This window comes from Pyxicephalus adspersus, chromosome Z (genome assembly GCF_032062135.1).
Source record: "Pyxicephalus adspersus chromosome Z, UCB_Pads_2.0, whole genome shotgun sequence".
NCBI lineage: Eukaryota > Metazoa > Chordata > Amphibia > Anura > Pyxicephalidae > Pyxicephalus > Pyxicephalus adspersus.
Window position 1 is genome coordinate 63,730,255 of NC_092871.1, and position 18,965 is coordinate 63,749,219.

The 18,965-nt window shown below is 38.5% G+C and overlaps 1 protein-coding gene across 3 annotated transcripts in view; it reads left to right on the forward strand.

The window, feature by feature from the left end:
- The window catches only part of LRRC8A (leucine rich repeat containing 8 VRAC subunit A), a 53,383-nt gene that overhangs the window by 17,189 nt on the left and 17,229 nt on the right, over positions 1–18,965 (forward strand). For 2 of the 3 annotated variants that reach the window (XM_072430666.1, XM_072430667.1), the window contains exon 3: positions 14,676–16,833. In XM_072430666.1, coding sequence (XP_072286767.1) covers positions 14,683–16,833 — 2,151 coding nt within the window. In that variant the 5' untranslated portion in view covers positions 14,676–14,682. Of the gene's footprint in view, positions 1–915; positions 981–14,675; positions 16,834–18,965 lie in introns of all 3 variants that reach the window. The other variant, XM_072430668.1, reaches the window with a different exon arrangement.

Below are 18,965 nucleotides of genomic sequence, written 5' to 3' on the forward strand. Positions count from 1 at the left end.
TGTAAACCACAGGTAATAGCAGCTGTGTACGCCCTTAAAAATGTTTTGCTTTGTTAGCCTAATTTCTAGCTAACTGCTAAATATGGGTTAAAATGTTTTATTTATTTTACCAGAACTATTGTTGTGATTGTTCACTGTCTGTTGTGAAAAGTGTGGGCAAATACCTTACATGACAAGCTAAAAAGTTAAAACCAGCAGTATAATGTTATCAGGAACTATTCAAGTTACCTGCCTGGCTTCAAAACCATAAACCGATGTGACCACTGTCTTCGGAAATCAGTTGGCTTTTTTTTTAGTTATTTGTCTATTTTTTTTTTTTCTTTTCTTCACAAGTAAATACATTCATCTTGTTTAGTTAGCTCAGGGTTCCTCAGGGTTGTTGTTCTCCCCCTCCCCTCTCCATAGAGCCAAACGGTGTTGTATGTACTGCGCTTGTTCATGCATCGTGCAGGCTTTTCTCATTAAAAAAGCATTGTGAAAGATCCTTTCCAACGACAATTGCATGTGTGTACCCAGCCTAATGCCCCCTACAACCTGTGATTGGGCAGGATCTTGTACTATGTAGTGGTTGGTAAATCTAAAAGAAGGTTATAGAATCAGATTTTAACTTGTACTGTACAAAGCAATAGAATTTTGGATATTACAGGAGGCCAAAGATAAAACCCACCAGAGTAAATCTATACAAGCTGCCATTGCTTACCTCTTCTTTTTTTTTTTTTTTTTTTTTTAAATATTAAACCTTTGACATTGGTGTAAATACTTTGAGGCTTATTCAGTACAGGATTTTTCCTCAACCAAAGCTGTCTTCATTCGGAATAATATATGAGCAGATGAAACAAACAGAAATTGATTGATCATAATTGATTTTTTTTTTTAAACTGCTTTAATAAATCATTCTTAATGTCATCGATACAGAACAAGTAATTAGAAAGTTGCATTGGAATGAAAGTTGCACCTTCTGATCTGCATACTTATTTAAGGTTAGTGCTTTAGAAGGTATTGAAGACTTTAACTGGCCATTACAGCCAGAAAACTATCATTCTATGATATAAAGTGTTGCCTGTAAATAAGCTTAGTATTGATTTCATAGCTAGGTACTTTCCCTTCTGTTTTGCTAATATACATTTTATGTGTTAGTAAATTAATTTATAACTACATTTTATATTTGGAGCTGAACAGTAAGAAGGCCTCTCCCCCATGTCTGAGCTAGCATGCAATGTAGAAACGAGCTTTGATTGTGAATGGATCCAGTTGCTATCGGGTGAATATATGTTGTGGACCTGTGCATTTTACATGCCCTGATTTGGAGGCTAGAACCTTTTTTATTTGAATTTTTTTAAATCGGCTGATAGGGATATGAAAATATCTGCAGCATTACTTGGTGTGGATTTTCACTAAGCAAGACAGAATCATTTAAATGTAAATTTTGTTGGGTATTGCATTGTTGAAAAGCTACAGTGTATATACATTATTACACATGAATTGCCCAACATCCCAGACCACCTGCAAGCTCTCCCTAACCAACTTCCTGTATCGGTCCCTGCTACTCCCTTGCAAAAAAATCTTGTATAGAACATTCCTAGGCCTTGTGTGAAGATAAGGGATATACAAGAATTTGCAATCCTTAGCAGAAAAACTATCCTTGTCTAAAAAATTAAGCTTCCAACTATCATATTAACAAGATGGTGGCGGTTATTAACAAAATTGCGCCGATCAGGTAAATATTTGCTTACAAGTTTTATTTATAAAGCTCCTATATTACCTTATGATGGCCTCACTGCCTTGAAAAAAAGCACATTTATAGGGAAACAACAGTGTGCTTTACGAATGCCTAGCACAGGGGTGTCCAACTCTGGCCCATTTTGTTTGGCCCGCCCTCCAATGCCTTCTGCAGCGAGTGATGTCGCTACCACAACTCACGGCATCACTCGCGTCCACAGTTCTATAGACACAAGTAATCCCGGGAATTGGAAGTCCCAGCATCACTCGCGTCTATGGAACAGCTCTCTGCCTATGCGGCTCCGCATTGGGCAGTTACATAGACGCAAGTAATGCTGGGAATTGAAGTCCCAGCATCACTTGTCTTCTGTTTCCCTTCTGAGACCGGTCGCTATTCCTAGCTCACAGCAGGGGAAATAAAATTATTCTGCGGGATCCGCAGAAAACAAAAAAATAAAGTACAAGGTAATCATCTGTGTGAAATGTGTGAAACCATCAAAAAAAGATGTCACTCTTTTCTGTCTCTTTTGTAAATACCTTTCTTTTTCTTTTCTAGCAGGAGTTTTGAAGATACTAGATATGAGCGCATATTTTACACATGTGTAACATTAATTTCATTATTTGGTGTCAATTGATTATTAACATTCATGCTATCTTTATTCAAATCTATTCAAGAACTGTAGCTAGGGGCCAATTAGTGCTTACATTGTCTTGTATTGTACACAGTATTGTCTTGTTCCAGATTGCATGTTAAGCAATACCTCTTTGTTTCCATATAAAAATGTTTTACATTTATTTCGAAGGAACGACTTCCTATTTTTTCAATACATTTCAAGTTTGGCTCCCGACTTGGTCTGAATTTTTCATTTTGGTCCTCTGTGTATTTGAGTTTGACACCCCTGGCCTAGCACAAGGGTCTGAAGCAAGAATACCCTTGTTTATGTTCATGAATTGGAGTTACAGGAGGAGAAGGAGACTCTTATTTGATGATTTGTCAATCATGTAAATAGCCACTCTTCTTCCTCTCCTCCAACAGAGGGTTACACAGAGGATACTGCAGGCTCCATAATGCTAGGTAGTTGTAATGAATGACTGATAAAATACAGGTGTGGTGTGGAGTAAACACTGTAGTGTCTAGCAGATAGCAGTATCCACTCCATTTTAGAAAGGGCCCCTTAGCTTGTCTTCTGAGGACAGATATACGTCTTGGAGCGAAGTGTCATGGAAAGGCTCCCAACTGCCCGAATCCAAGCCAATAATACATTGTTGGAAGTAAAAACAACAGTACCAAACACAAGCCCCGATGCTAACATCCTTCTTGGTTACAGAGCTTTGTTATGTTATCCTGGTAATACAAAGTATACAAGTTTTATTGGCAGGAGGCCAGGTATTTGTCCAATGCTGTATGGTCAAACTTGGTGACCTTTCACCTTCTCAGCCATCCGACTAGGACCAAATTGATTTTTTGAGATTATGAACTGTTCAAAAATAATATATACAGTACATATATATTAGAATAAATCATGGCTCCTAATGCAACAATACATTTATGTATACATGTTAAGATTGAATTACATGATAACAAAAAATATACTCCGAAACAATAGTGTATTATTAGTGTAAAAAAGATTTATATTCTATGATGAATATTATACAGAAATTGCACTTACTTGCTGAATACAATTACCGTGTTTCCCCGAAAATAAGACACTGTCTTATATTCTTTTTTTCTCCAAGAAATGCCCTAGGGCTTATTTTCAGGTAGGGCTTATATTTTGAGAAGAACAACAAACCGCAAAAAAATTAACATTTATTTCAAACGTTATCACATTCCGTGACATCATGGTAACTCTGTAAGTAAGCTGTGTGCTGTGTCCTCTCTCTTCTACCCTCCCCCCCTCACCAAACAGTCCTGCATCACTGTGCTCTGCAAGAGAGATGGGACAGCCTTATCCACGCTGTTCTCCCTTCACTCCCCCCAGCACAATCAGTTCTGCACTGCACTGGAGGAGAGGTGTGGCATCCTCAGCGTCCTCTCTTTTCTCCTCCCCCCACCACGATCATTTGAGAAGGAGAGATGTGACATGCTCGGTGTGCCCTCCCTTCACATCTCTCTCTACAATCATCAGCTCTGCCCCCGGAGAAGTGATGGATTGTGTGAGCCTGGAATACTCGTACGTACGGGGTAGTGATGTTGTGACAGTCCTGCACTCGTGTGACAGTCTGTGATGTCCTTTACTTCCTCCCCCACCACTATGTACAGTATGTGCTGAAGATATTCTACAGTATTAAGCTAGGGCTTACTTACGGGGGAGGGCTTATATTTCGAGCTTGCTGGAAAACAGCCAAATATCCTCCTAGGGCTTACTTTCGGAGGGTGTCTTATTTTCGGGAAAACACGGTATATGGGAATGAATCACAGGATGTTAAATAGGGTGCCAAGTGAAAAAGCAATGAGTGCGTTAGGACCAAATTGTCCTATGAAGGACAGTAGGATCTAGGTATTTCCATACCACCGGGTTATCGGTATAGAATAACCTGTATTGTATTAGAAAGGTAAAATAACATCTTATCTTTACCTTTCTAATAGAGTTGAAAAGCTGTTAAATGCAATGCAATGCAATACTAACTCAATGTAGTGTTGTTTTAAGAAACAGAATTGCTTCTGCCAGATCCTCTTTCATAGAAGCTCTTAAATCTGACTTGATTATTTTTAGAGCTGAAAATAGTCTTTCAACACTTACTTGTGTGGGTGGCATTGCTGTTACGATTCTAGCCACATCACTAATAATCTCGGGATAAACAAGGATTGCTTCTGCTACATTGAAGATACAATGCCATCAGCTATTAACCCTCCACTTTGAAAAGATGTGCAGGAAAAGGAGCCATTTTGGATCAAACAACACACTGGGGAAGCACCTATTTGATGGGTAAAGTGTTTGCTTGAACTAAAAGACTTTCTTGAAGAACTGGACAATGAAAATGTTTTATTAACTGAAAGCCAGTGGGCACAAGTAAATGCATTGGAAAATCTACTTTCCACCCCCTTTACTGTCACCAAGAGTTTGCAATCTGAAGATTTAACACCTGATAAATTCTCATTAAAATGGAAGAGCTTGATATATTGCCTGAACAAAAGTAGAGGGTTAATAGCTGATGGAATGATGGAAGAAAAGAGGGAATCTCTTACTGGATAAATCTTGTTAGCTGCTATTTATGTTGATCCAATGAGCCAAATTTTGTTGAGGGATGACCAGACTGATACTGCAAAAAAGACCCTCTATGATGTAGCAGGTCGCATAAAAGGATTACAACCTGAAACGTCACCACTGGATGAAGCTATAAGCACTGGTAACTCAGGATCATGCTCTTCAAATGAAGAATTAGACTGATTCCTTCTTGGACAAAATGGAACTTTCAACAGTAAAGGGACGTTGCATATGTGTGAAAGATAAACTACCAGAAAATGTCCAAGTAATAAGATTCCAGCAGGAGTTTTTTTTAAGTAGAAAAGTATGATTGCTCATCTAAACGGACTGTAGTAGAAGCCATCCTTGTTTATCCCAAGAATATTAGTGATGTGGCTAGAACCGTAACAGCAATGCCACCTACCCAAGTCAGTGTCGAAAGACTATTTTCAGCTCTAAAAATAATCAAGTCAGATTTAAGAGCTTCTACGAAAGAGGATTTGGCAGAAGCAATTCTGTTTCTTAGAACAACACAACATTGAGTTAGTTTTGGATTGCATTTAACAGCTATTCTACTCTACAACTATATTCCAAGTTTAATATATAAAATGTTTTAGGTTTTCCAGCTTTTGTTTTTGTTCATGAAGTTAAGCTTTGTTTTTGTTTTTAAAACTATCAAAGAATGTGGGTAATATTTTTAAATTAGTAAAGTTCCTGTTCCTGATTTTTATGCATGCTATGCTACTACTTCATAGCCACTAAAAACAATAAATACAACCTTTTTGTTTTCATTTTTTTGTCTTTTGTTTAAACTGGTTAATATAGTAGAGCGTCCGTTTCCTAGCCAGTAGTTTTGTGGTTAAACGGTGTGTATGTTGCCTTCCTTCAATCAACGTGGAAAATACATTACATTACAGAGTTTTTCATTTTATCTTCACAATTTTGCATTTAAACTTCACAAAAAAATTTTCGACCCCCTAATTATTCATAAATCAATAAATTTATGATAAAAATAAATATAACACAATATTTTTACCATGAAAGTTTTTTCTCAAGAAACAAATATTAATATGTAATAATTAATTAAATTATTAATCATTAATTCTTTTTTCCTCTTAGGTAAAAAGGCAAAAAGCTAAACATTTTTGTATAATAATTTGAGCAGTCCTGCTCGCTTATTGTTAAAAATACACTATTGATGCTTTCTAAAGCACCCAAATTATTTAGCCTATTTATTCTTACTACATCTTTCTATTTAGAGAACATGTTCTCAACAGGATTAAGAAATGGAGAGTATTGTGGGAAAAATAGGAGTTGGTGTCCTTTACTTTCAACCAAGCTCTTTACCTGGCTAGTTTTATGAAAGGGGACATTATCCATATATAGGATGGCATGCTGAAAACTCTTTTTAATAAAAACATTCAAAACCTCATCAATAAAATTGAGGAATGTTTCTTGAATAAATGCTTGTGCTTGTGACCTAAAGTGGAGTGTCCTTCTTTTATTCCTCACACAACAAATTGAATAGTTTCTGGAATGCACTCCAGCCACAGCATGCACCGCTCTTTGTCCAGTAGGAGATCTTCCCCTTTTGGTTCTCATTGAGAATGTTAAAACCCACTTAATCAAGAAAGATGTTTTTTCCATTTTCCTTAGCAATGAGATCAAAGATTTTGTTAGCATAGCTATACTTTTCTTTAAGAGAGTGGGAATCTATTGTTGAAATAGATACCTTTTCTATATTTTTTGCTCCATAAGACGCATTTTTCCCCAAAAAAGTGGTGGTGGGGGGGAAATGTCTGTGTCTTAGAGTGAATATTGCCGACCGGCTGAAGTACCATCAGTGGCCGCTGGGTGCAGCGGTGCACCACGTTTATATGAAGGTTTACACATTGGGGTAATGAGAGCTGCACGGACAAAGACAGATCTCATGCAGCTGCTATACGAACAGTAGGATTAATTCACAGTGCAAGCGTGGGCATGTCTTATAGACCTCAGAGATCAGCTGTGCTGCTCCCTGCTCATCTTGCACTGTGAAATAATCTTACCCTTCCTATACCAGCAGGAGCATAAAATCTGTGTCCCTATTGCTGTCATTACCCCATGTATAAACCTTCATATCTCCCACACTGATTGTTGTAGCACCTTCAAATTTTCAGGGTACAGAGAGCTGAAAATAAACATAATTTAAACTTATATAAATTTATAATTTCAGGTTTTTACATTGGGGATAATGACCACAGCAGGGACACAGACACAGCTGGGGAACGGTATGTGCCCACCCCACTATACCCCTGGTACTGGTTCAGAATATTTTTTTTTCTTGTTTCCCTCCTCTACAACTAGGTGCATCTTATGGTCAGGTGTGTCTTATAGCGTGAAAAATACGGTAATTCTAAATTTGGCAAATAATTGATCCTACATTTCCTTGAGGCTTATTCTGCAATCTTAGGATATTAACTTGGGTAACGCCTCCTTATGGGCTTCATCCAACTTTGAATTTCTCAGACCCCCTCTTGGTATTTTTTCCACTCTACCAGAAGATTCATAGGTCCTAATAATTTTGGTTATGGTTGTACGATTACAACACAAAACCATTGCTATCTGGGAGGCATCACTTCCATTCGGATAACTGTCTACCACTCTTTGACGTTCTGCATTATTTAATTCTCTGGCCATAAAAGTAAGTGCAATACTAACTAAAAAGCTAATAACTTTGAAGATAAATAGATGAATATAATTGTTATAAAACTTAGTATAAATCCCTGAAATAAAGATATTTCATTTTCAAAATATATAAAGTAAATATAGTAATTAACATAAAAACTAATATTATTTTAATGTTTTATTGAGAAAAACATTTATGGTAAAAATATTGTGGTATATTTAATTTTATAATAAATGTATTGATTTATGAATAATTAGGGGGTCTAAATTTTTTTTGTGCAGTTTGGTTGCAAAAGTGTGAAGTTTGAATGCAAAATTGTGAAGATAAAATGAGAAACCCTGTAAATACAGAGGAGTTGGAGTTGGGGGTACCAGAAACTGAGGAGTCTGAGAGTCGGAGTCCAAAGATTTATCTACAGACTCCACAGCCCTGCTAGAAAGTTTGCTAAATACCCACAAAGAAGAGTTTCTGCTAAAAAAAATAATATAATAAGTGATACTCGGCATAGATTCAAGAAAGACAGATGTTGTCAAACAAATTTACTCTTTTTTTGAGAAAGTAAGTAAACAGGTAGACAGTGGAGTAGCAGTTGATATAGTGTATTTGGAGTTTGCTAAAGCATTTGACACAGTACCCCACAGATGATTAATATGCAAGTTAGGGTCAATAGGTTTATAAAAGTCAATCTGTAAATTGATTGAGAACTGGCTAACCCCCCCCCCCCCGGCGTTCTAATTATGTTAGTTTTTTTTTTTTGTGCTAAAAGTGTTACATGCGTGTAAATTTGTTGTTTAATATTGTGGGCCTGTAACTTTTAGGAATGACTCCTGGGTATGATAAAGTTTGAAACACAAATCACAAATTATAATATAATAAAATTATAAATAATAATTATAAAAAATAATGTAATGTAATTAACAAAAATCAATGTAATATAAACATTTTATCAAATCAAAAACACTGAAATTTGTCCAAACAAGGGTGCAATATCATTGATAAGTAATTTAAATTAAATGTAGATTTTGGAAAAAAAAATTCAATGCCTAGTAGACATCCCGGATATGGTAAATTTTGAAACATATGGTACTGCACAAAGTCCAACATCACAATCAGGACAGTAGAACCTGGTTTCCTTGTGGATCTTCCTTACACTGTCATCTCTCTTTGACCAACAAACCACGCACATCCTTGTAGGTGCTGCCTTTTTCTGGGTTGGTGGGCTGTACTCTAAAGTGATGACCAGTCAGGTGTTGTGCATACCATAACACTGGAGGCATTATGAACTGTACTCATTAGGCACACATCTTTTTTGTCACCCCATCTCAGGGCCATCATATAGCCTTTCTGCCAAGCAACCTTTTCTCCAGCTTAGCCCTAACGGTTCCATACACATCTGTTTTGTGTTGCAGAAGAAACACAAAGTTCAGCAGTGTAAAAGTTGTTGGTTGTGACACAATAGCTCTGATTTAGCAATGGCTCAATGAGTGAGAGTACAGAAGATGGTTGCCAATCCATAGTTGCTGTATTTTGGGTTGAAATTTGTCCCTTTTCAGTGTAATGGATTGAATTCCATATGTAGCCAGTTGAAGATTCGCACAGCATGTAGTGTTCTCTTTGACGCAATGTATTGTACCTAGCCGAGCCTCCCCTTGTAGGGCATTAGACTTTCATCTATGCTGATGTCTCTTTCTGGCACAAAGGTTTGTTGGAATTTTTTGTGAAACTTCCCAAATTTTTTTGTTTTGGTGCAGGATGGGTAGTTTCATCAAACTCTTTATTGTTGGCAAAGTGCAGATACTTAATGATCAGGGTAAATGTGTACTCTGGCATGACTGTGGCAAAGAATGGAGTGGCATGTAATTTATTGGTAGACCAATACCACTCCCTGAAATATCAATAAGCCCAGAAATAGCCAAATGTAATTTTTTGTCACTGGTTCCCACTTTCTGCCTTTTGCACACCTCAGGTGTGGACCAGCTAATTGTTCTGCAGCATACCTGTTTTTCTCAGCAAATATTTTTTCAATAACTTTATCGGTCAGAAACAATTGCAGGTATGCCAGGGTTCAGCATCAATTTTCACACCAGGTGCGCCATTAAAGTGGAATATTGGGGGTGGTGCCTGGGCCGCACCAAGGTCAATAGAGCACCGAGTGCGCACAATACTGACCTCAGGTTCAGATTCGTCTCTCAGTTCACTTTCACTGTCTGATGAAAAGTTCCCTGGTAAATCACTATCTTTTGATGCCACAAGTGACTCCAAATTGCTACCGCTGCTTTCTACTTGTTCAAAAACAACTTTTGCGCTGCCGCGACGCCTTTTGGATGGCATGGATGTGGTCAAGTCTCCAGTAAGCAGTCAGGAAGGCTCAAGGTCAAAGACGTAGTGTTCAAATGATGAAATCAGGAAATGATTAAATAGGTCAGGGAAAGTTCAACAAAGGTGAGGTCAAGGTCAGGGCTAATAGTGGACAAAAGTCCACTGGATCATTGTCAAATTTACAAATCGGCACTGGACAATGATGATTTATGAACTACAAGATGTTCTTTTACATTTATTTTTTATTATGTGTTCGTTGTCACTGTATTCAGGCATTTAAAAGCAGATATAATCTGCTTTTTAATTTCCCGCCGGGCCACGTCTCCCGAACGTACCAAGGCTACCTGCATCACACCCAGGATGTGATGCAGAAGCCGGCCGCGGCTGAGGACGCTGCTGGATCGTGGGGCGCAGGTAGGTTTTTTTTTTTCTTACCCTGAGTGTTACTGTATAACATCTTTATAAATTATATAGAGTTTGGGATTAAACAGTGCAATTTCTGTGTTTGCAGATAACACCAAACTATGTAACGGTGTTAGGTCCATAGAGGTTGTCTATAATCTACTAGCAGACCCGGATGTACTGTTTGATTGGGCAGCTAAGTGGGAAATGACATTTAACCCCCCTAGCGTTCTAATTCCGTCATTTTTTGATGCAAAAAGTGATCCTATTTTTTTTGCGTAGAAATTTTTGTTTATATTGTGGGCCTGTAATTCTTACGGAGAAGCGCCCCGCCATCACAGCGGGATCGTGAGATCGCCGCTGGAGCGCGGGGATAAGGTAATAGGGACCCTCAAAGGTACCCCCAGTGTGACTCGGGATTACCGCTTTTTGCAATTTTTTCCACCCCGAGTCACACTCGGGAATACCGCTAGGGGGGGTAATATTGAGAAATGTAAAGGTATGTACTTGGGGGCTAACAACATGCATGCTTCATACTGTCTAGTGGGAATACATTTGGGGGAGTCAGAAATAGAAAAGGATCTGGGGGTTCTGGTAGATCAAAGACTTAATATTAGCATACAGTGCTAAGTGGCAATATCCAAAGTACTTTCTTGTATTAAAAGAGGAATAAACTGCAGAGATTAAGACATAATCCCGCCCCTGTACAAGGCATGGGTAAGACCTCATATGGAATATGCAGTCCAGTTTTGGGCACCTGTTCACAAAAAGGATGTTGTGGAATTGGAGAGATTGCAGGAATGGAGGAGCTCAGCTATGAGGAGAGATTACCTAAACTGAATCTATTCTCCCCTGCTTTGAGATGTTTAAGGGATATGATCATCCTGTATAAATATTTAAATGGTCCATATAGAGAACTCTCAATTGTTACATAGGACAAGAGCAGACACTCTTTGCGTCTAGAGGATAAGAAGTTTAGGCTCCGGATAAGGAAAGGCTTCTAACTCTGTAAGGTCTGTGAAAATGTGGAATAGGCTCCCTCAGGAAGTAGTTTCAGCAAGTTCTATAGATTGCGTTATGAAAAAGCTGGATGGTTTTCTAGTAGCACAGAATATAACTGGGTAATAAAGTAAAGATAACACTGTTGATCCAAAGAACATCTCATTGCCTCATGGAATCAGGAAGGATTTTTTTTCCCCGGTTGTGGTAGACAACCCTTTTTTTAAAGTAAAAATTTTGTTTGTGTTTTTTTTTTTTTTTTTTTTAGGGGAACAGCCTGAATGGGAACGCAGAGGCTCCTTAGATACTTACGTCACGCATCCAGGGAGGCTTTGTGGCTGCTTCTTCTGTGCATGTGCTTATCTCAAGATGCTTGGGCATGCGCAGAAGAAGCCCTTTCATCAATAGGAGAAAAAATTGCCTAGCTGACTGCACATGCAATCTACGTCACCCGGTCTTGCACCTGCACAGTGCGAGATTGGGTGACGTAGGAAGAAGAACACGGAAAAAGAGAAGAGAATTTGGCGGCGCCTAGTGCACCCTTTGCGTTGGGCCGAAGACAGATACCCAATGAAAGAAACCTCCCGATGGACAGACTTATTTGCGGGATTGAAGGTAAGTTTGACTTTATTGTTTTGGGTTTACTTCCGCTTTAAGCATAGAAAAATGTTTTGATTTATAGCAATTGCTGATAATATACAGAAAACCACTGGAATCTGAAATATAATTGTGTACCACAAACTCTGCTAAATCTTTAATAAACTGAAAAATTGTTGTTAAAGTCAGTTGACAAATGGTGTACCATATAGAAAGAAGTACATGGCTTATGTTTTAGTGAATAGTTTATCTGTCCTGGTTTGTTAATAATATCCACATGCTACAGCTATGACAAATAGTAACAAGAGATCCTTTGGAGCCTGCTAGCATATACAGAAATATTTCAAGTATTTATAGTAGTTATTGATTTCTAATCTATCTTTATAGTGGTGCAGCATGCATCCATTATGTCTTTGCAGTCTTATTGGTAAGTCGTACTGTTAGGGAGATGCTTGTTAATCTTTTGCTAAGGATGCTTGTGTTATTTTTTGCATACAGTGGCTTGATGCTGCAACAAGTGACCAGTGTGTTGTCTGATGGAATTATTCAGCATATGTGGGAAAACAGTTTATGAACCCAACCCTGCCTATTTACTGTACTTTGTTCACGTCAAGTCTGCACAGCTTTCATTAAAAAAATGATGTTTTAAATACAGAACTTCATTCATATGTGCCTTTTATATCGGGTTCAGCTTTAACACATTGCACCTAAATTTAAGATAACACACTTAAATATTTGATGACCAAAATATTCATACATTGTGTTTTTTTTGTTCAATGAGAACAAAATGATGTAAGAACAATCAATGGAAACCAAAATTACTAATCACTGAAGACTGTATTAAAAAATAACGTTGGAAATCAAAGTAAAAAAAATGGAATTGCAGAGTACTTGTCTGCATGCAATCTTCCATATTTTTCAGACTGGTGGCAGACACAGCAAACCTCATTATCAGGGCATGTTTATGTGCCAGCCTGGAACATCTTTACAACTTATGCAACCTATGTGGGATGCAGATACTGCTTAATGCTTGTTAACCCAGCCATTAGTGACATAGACACTAACGAAATGCAAGAAAAATCAATTTGGAAGGATATGGAGATTATTATTATACAGAAATGATCTGTGCTAAAACCAATCTTCTTCTGCAAGTGCAAGTCTCTGTTAAACAGGTACAAAGTTAAATACTGAACAACCATTCCAAGCATTACCACTTTTCATTAGGGTCACATATTCTTGGAGTCAGTGCTGGCAGATTACCTCTCACTTACTGATTCGGCTGAGATACTGCTTCATATTGATGGGACCATAATTTTCATGACTGTGCTTTAAAAATGGATAGTTGCTGAATACTGAACCTCAGGCTTTCAGCTTTGTCACATCAATCTTTCAGCAATGCAGTGGTTAACAGTAAAACACAACATCCCTTGGCAATACACTTTTAATTCCCAGCCTCAGTGTGTCACTTTCTGTCAATGAGCTTTTGTAAGATGATATTTTATGTCTGTTTTTGAAGCTCACAGTGCCAGACATTTTCTATATATTGGGTTTCAAAAGGGAATGCAAAATACATTACTTTAATTATGCCCAAAAAACAATTATTAAACGGGTATTATTAGCGCAATAAACATACAATATTGAAGAATACTACGTAAAAAGTGCTGAATATTCTTTTAAAAGGAACAAAGACCTAAACGGAAACGGAGACCTTGTTTGTTTCCCCTGTTCCTTTTTTTTTCATAATCCTATTTTTGATAAAGTATATAAATGCCATAAAGTTAATAAACACAACCTAATTTATTTATATATCCACTTATAAAATGATTTAACGTATGTCAGCCTTTATTACAGCTGCACTCAGTGAGGGTGCCATTTGTGAACATGCTTCTTGCAGAATCACTCCATCTTTGTTGCTCCTCCTTTTCCAATCACAGGCTGTCAAAATTTAAACAGGTGTGAGTGGGTTCCAGTGCCAGGCACTCCATCTTCCTTTTCTCCCCCCTCTTCTGGATGATCTTCGGTCATCTTGATTGGTCATGCCTGGATGACATAACTCCCACACAAGGATGCGAGAGTCCATTCATCTGGCACGTGCAAGGGAAGCCAAATCCCTGGCAACCAAAGTTAATGCTGCACATGCGCTGCCCAGCTTTTTTCCAGAATCATAGGGCGATCAGACAGGTAGAATACATTATTGCAGAAAGGAGATCACCTTTCTTTTTCTGCAAAAATTTGCCAGCCTCTTCATTCAAACCAAAAAGTGGAGCTTAAGACTTCCACTATAAATATTTAGGTTGCGGTAATAAATATTTGACAGAACTGAAGAAGTCAAGTTTAGCTTTGCCAATTGTAGAGCTGTTCTGGTTTTCAGGCAAGATCAAAAAAATATTTTTTTCCAAACAGATATTCCCTGCACAATTTTATCAGTGTTTTGGTACATCTGTCTCTTTTGTCTCGGGTAAAGATAATGAATCTGTTTCTAGAGGATATGTGCTAATCATGCATGTGATGGTACATTCTACACAAAGGATTCCCAGCACAAAATTTATTAAAAACAGAAAAAAATATTGTGAAAGTATCAGTGCTGGGATTCCTGAAGTGAAGGCAACTTTGTTTCAGAGAAAGATATTTTGTACTATGTTTTTTTTATTGTGAGATGGTCTTATGTGGTTACCATGTCCTTACTTGTCCTTTGCCGATATAAATAGATATTAGAGCAAAGGTTTTGGATTCTGCCTTTGATTAAAATCTTTTTTTTTTTTTCTTCTTCTTCTTGTTACCAGGTGAGCCATGATTCCAGTGACAGAGCTGCGGTACTTTGCCGACACACAGCCGGCTTACCGAATCCTAAAACCATGGTGGGATGTGTTCACAGACTACATTTCCATAGTCATGCTTATGATCGCAGTGTTTGGAGGCACCTTGCAAGTCACCCAGGACAAGATGATTTGCCTTCCCTGTAAATGGGTCACACATGACAGCTGTAATGATTCCTACCGTGCCTGGTCATCTGCAGAACCTGAATATTCTAACTCTAGTCTGGTGCCTCCAGAATCATTAGGCCCCACAGGCATAAAATATGACTTGGACAGACATCAGTACAACTATGTGGATGCTGTGTGCTATGAAAACCGCCTACACTGGTTTGCAAAGTACTTTCCTTATCTTGTGTTGTTGCACACATTAATTTTCCTGGCGTGTAGCAATTTCTGGTTCAAATTTCCCCGAACCAGCTCTAAGCTAGAGCATTTTGTCTCTATTCTACTAAAATGTTTTGACTCACCTTGGACTACTCGAGCTTTGTCTGAGACTGTAGTTGAAGAGAGTGATCCTAAACCTTCAGGAGGAAAGATGAATGGTTCAATGGACAAGAAGTCTTCTACAGCCAGTGAAGATGTTGAAGCAACTGTGCCCATGCTGCAAAGGAGTAAGTCCAGAGTGGAACAGGGAATTGTGGATAGGTCAGAAACAGGAGTGCTTGATAAGAAGGAGGGCGAGCAAGCCAAAGCCTTGTTTGAAAAGGTGAAAAAGTTCAGGACTCATGTGGAAGAAGGAGATATAGTCTATAGGCTGTATATGCGGCAGACAATCATCAAAGTTATCAAATTTATTATTATTCTTTGCTACACTGTGTACTATGTTAACAGCATTACCTTTGATGTGGATTGCAAGGTGGACATTGAGAGCCTCACTGGCTATCAGATGTACCGATGTGCCCATCCACTTGCGACCTTATTTAAAATCTTAGCCTCTTTCTACATCAGCCTGGTGGGCTTTTATGGTCTGGTCTGCGTGTACACCCTCTGGTGGATGCTCAGACGATCCTTGAAAAAATATTCATTTGAATCCATTCGTGAAGAAAGCCGCTACAGTGACATCCCAGATGTCAAGAATGACTTTGCTTTTATGTTGCACCTCATAGATCAATACGATCCACTTTACTCTAAACGTTTTGCAGTTTTTTTGTCTGAAGTCAGTGAAAACAAATTGAGGCAACTGAATCTCAACCATGAATGGACATTGGATAAACTACGACAACGCATCACCAAAAATTCTCAGGAGAAACTTGAGCTTCATCTTTTCATGCTTAGCGGGATACCTGACACTGTGTTTGACCTTGTGGAGCTGGAAGTGCTGAAGCTGGAACTAATACCTGATGTGACTATCCCACCTAGTATTGCCCAGCTCACAGGCTTAAAGGAACTCTGGTTATACCACACCGCAGCAAAAATTGAGGCACCAGCCTTGGCATTTCTCAGGGAAAATCTAAAATCTTTACATATTAAATTTACAGATATTAAGGAGATTCCCTTATGGATCTATAGTTTGAAAAACCTTGAGGAGTTGCACCTCACTGGGAATTTGAGTGCTGAAAACAATAGATACATAGTCATTGATGGTCTCCGTGAACTTAAGAGGTTAAAAGTGTTAAGACTGAAGAGTAACCTCACTAAACTGCCCCAGGTGGTGACTGATGTAGGTGTCCATCTGCAGAAACTTTCTGTAAACAACGAAGGCACCAAACTCATAGTCCTCAACAGTCTTAAGAAAATGGTGAACTTAACTGAGCTGGAACTGGTGCGTTGTGACTTAGAAAGGATCCCACACTCCATTTTTAGCCTTCACAATCTTCAAGAAATTGACTTGAAAGACAACAATTTGAAAACTATTGAGGAGATCATCAGCTTCCAGCACCTACACAGACTTAGCTGTCTGAAGCTCTGGTACAACCACATTGCCTACATACCCATTCAGATTGGTAATCTGGCAAGCCTTGAGCGTCTATATCTTAATCGCAACAAAATAGATAAAATACCAACACAACTGTGCTTCTGTCGAAAGCTGCGACATCTAGATCTGAGCCACAATACTTTAACTAGTATCCCAGCTGAGATTGGCCAGCTCCAGAACTTACAGTATTTTGCTGTAACTGCCAACCACGTGAGTTTTTATGTGCTCTTTCTACAGTGGGTTTTGAGAGAGGGAGAGAATTGTGACAAGCACAGGTCTTGTAGGGATGCTGGTGGAAACAGAAGGAGCTACTAAAAGTAAGCTTCTCAAAGATCTTTATAGAAAGCTAAAATTTATGGCCCACAAGGAAGGTTTTTACTTCAGTTTCTATCATAGGATAACATAGGTTAGACTTGTGATTTTCATGTAAATACATTCTTTTTCTAAAATGTTGCTAAAAGGGGAGTTTAAGCACTGTTCAGAATCTCCACTTTTGATGACAGCTGCAGGTAAAAGTGGTAGAGTGAGTGCCAGCGGGGCAGAGGGAAGGAGAATCATCAGAAGGCGCTAATCAGGTGTGCTAATACAGTTAACAATCAAAAATCTGGCAACCTTCAGAAAAAGCCAGGATTTTTAAAAAGTTACACTTACCTCCATACACAGGCCAGCCTTGCTCTTGCAGCCCCCACAGACATCTAGCACAGTTCCAGGAAGCAAAAGCAGCAGATACGTCTCAGCATGTGTTTAGTTTAGCAAGCAGATCTAACCGCTGTTTCTGCACAACAGCACTCTCAAAACATTAGTGGACAAAAAGTGTACTGCAGTCCCTGTATTGAAAATGCGATCTGAAATTCATGCCCGGAAACTGAAGGAAATGGATTATTGATGGCCGGATTTTCGATTGTCAATTGTAGTAGGACAAAAGTGACCTATATGAGCTCATCGATGTGCTGCATTTCCTTTTACTCTCCATTAAAAAGAATTTGCAGGGTCCCTGTAAGTTAATCAGGTTGGGGTAAACGTGAGATGAAGGGTTTGGATAATAAACCACAGAGCTTAGAATACATTTCTAGAAGGGCAGATGGAACCTAATGTGAGTTTAAAAAGACTGTTTTGATGCATATGTGACCAAGAATGCGAAATGTTGTCTAGACCATAGAGGGGCAAATATTGCCCCCCATTGATACAGCCTACACTCAAATTTTACAAAAAGTTGACAAACTCTATACAAAGACAGGCCAGGTCCTCTGGTTAAAAGTTCTTTCATTACAGCATTGTCATTTTCAGCACGCCGAGGCTACTTTAAGAACAGAAGATAATATATTTACCACAAAAGCTATGGTGTCTGTATGTAAAAAGTGGGAGAAAGAAAAATGCTATTAGCAGCCAGTCAGGTGTCAAAATTTTATAGTAATCCAAACAAGAAGTTTGATAGTAATCCAAACAAAGCTTGAGTGTCAGATGAGCTCACACATTTACTTCAAAACATTGAGCTTTTAGTGGGCCCATGTTTTATAAAGAAGGTGGGTTGTGCAACCTAGACAACTTTAGCTTTTTATGTATGTACAGGTCAAGCTTACTTGACCATCAACCTCCCTGGTGGTATAAATAATAAGTATTTTTAAATGTAAATGCGATACATTTAAAAATACTTAGTATTTTTAATTTCTCGCCTCTGAACCACACAATCCCACACCTCAGACTCGCTCCCCTGGCCTCGCGTCCCCAACGTTCACACTCCAGGGGAAGAAGTTGCCTGCCATCGCTGACAGGCACCGCTTTCCAGGTAAGCTTTTTAAACACTCGCTTTTGGTACTGAAAATTAACCCCGAGCCACACTCTGGTTTACCACCAGGAAGATTAACCATGGTGTGGAAAGCACTGTTACAGACAAGTGCAGGTTGGTACATAGCCATTGTAGCCTGTGGTGGCAGGGATTCCAGGCCCAGTGCAAAATTTCCACAGTTGACATTGGTAACTATCTGCTTGCAAGTGAAATCCATCTGGATCCTTGTTCTTGCTTTGAGCATTTTGTGTTGCATGTTTGTGGGTCCCCCACAATAGGTCTATACACCTAGAACCAACCTGTTAGCTGTAGGTTGACTTTGTCTTACTCTTCTAGTTTCAGTTCTAGGTGAACTAATACCCTAAGGGCAAATGGTCTCTTTTAGCATCTTTGACTCTTTCCACTGTTGTTATTGCTTTCAAAATATAAGAAAAAAATGAATAAAAAGAGACCTAAACTTTTGCTGAAACTTTGATCTTAATTCCAGAATTTTCCCCACAAATGGCCCTAATATTTTTGCTCGAATAATTTAGCCCTTGCATATTCTCTCATTTTG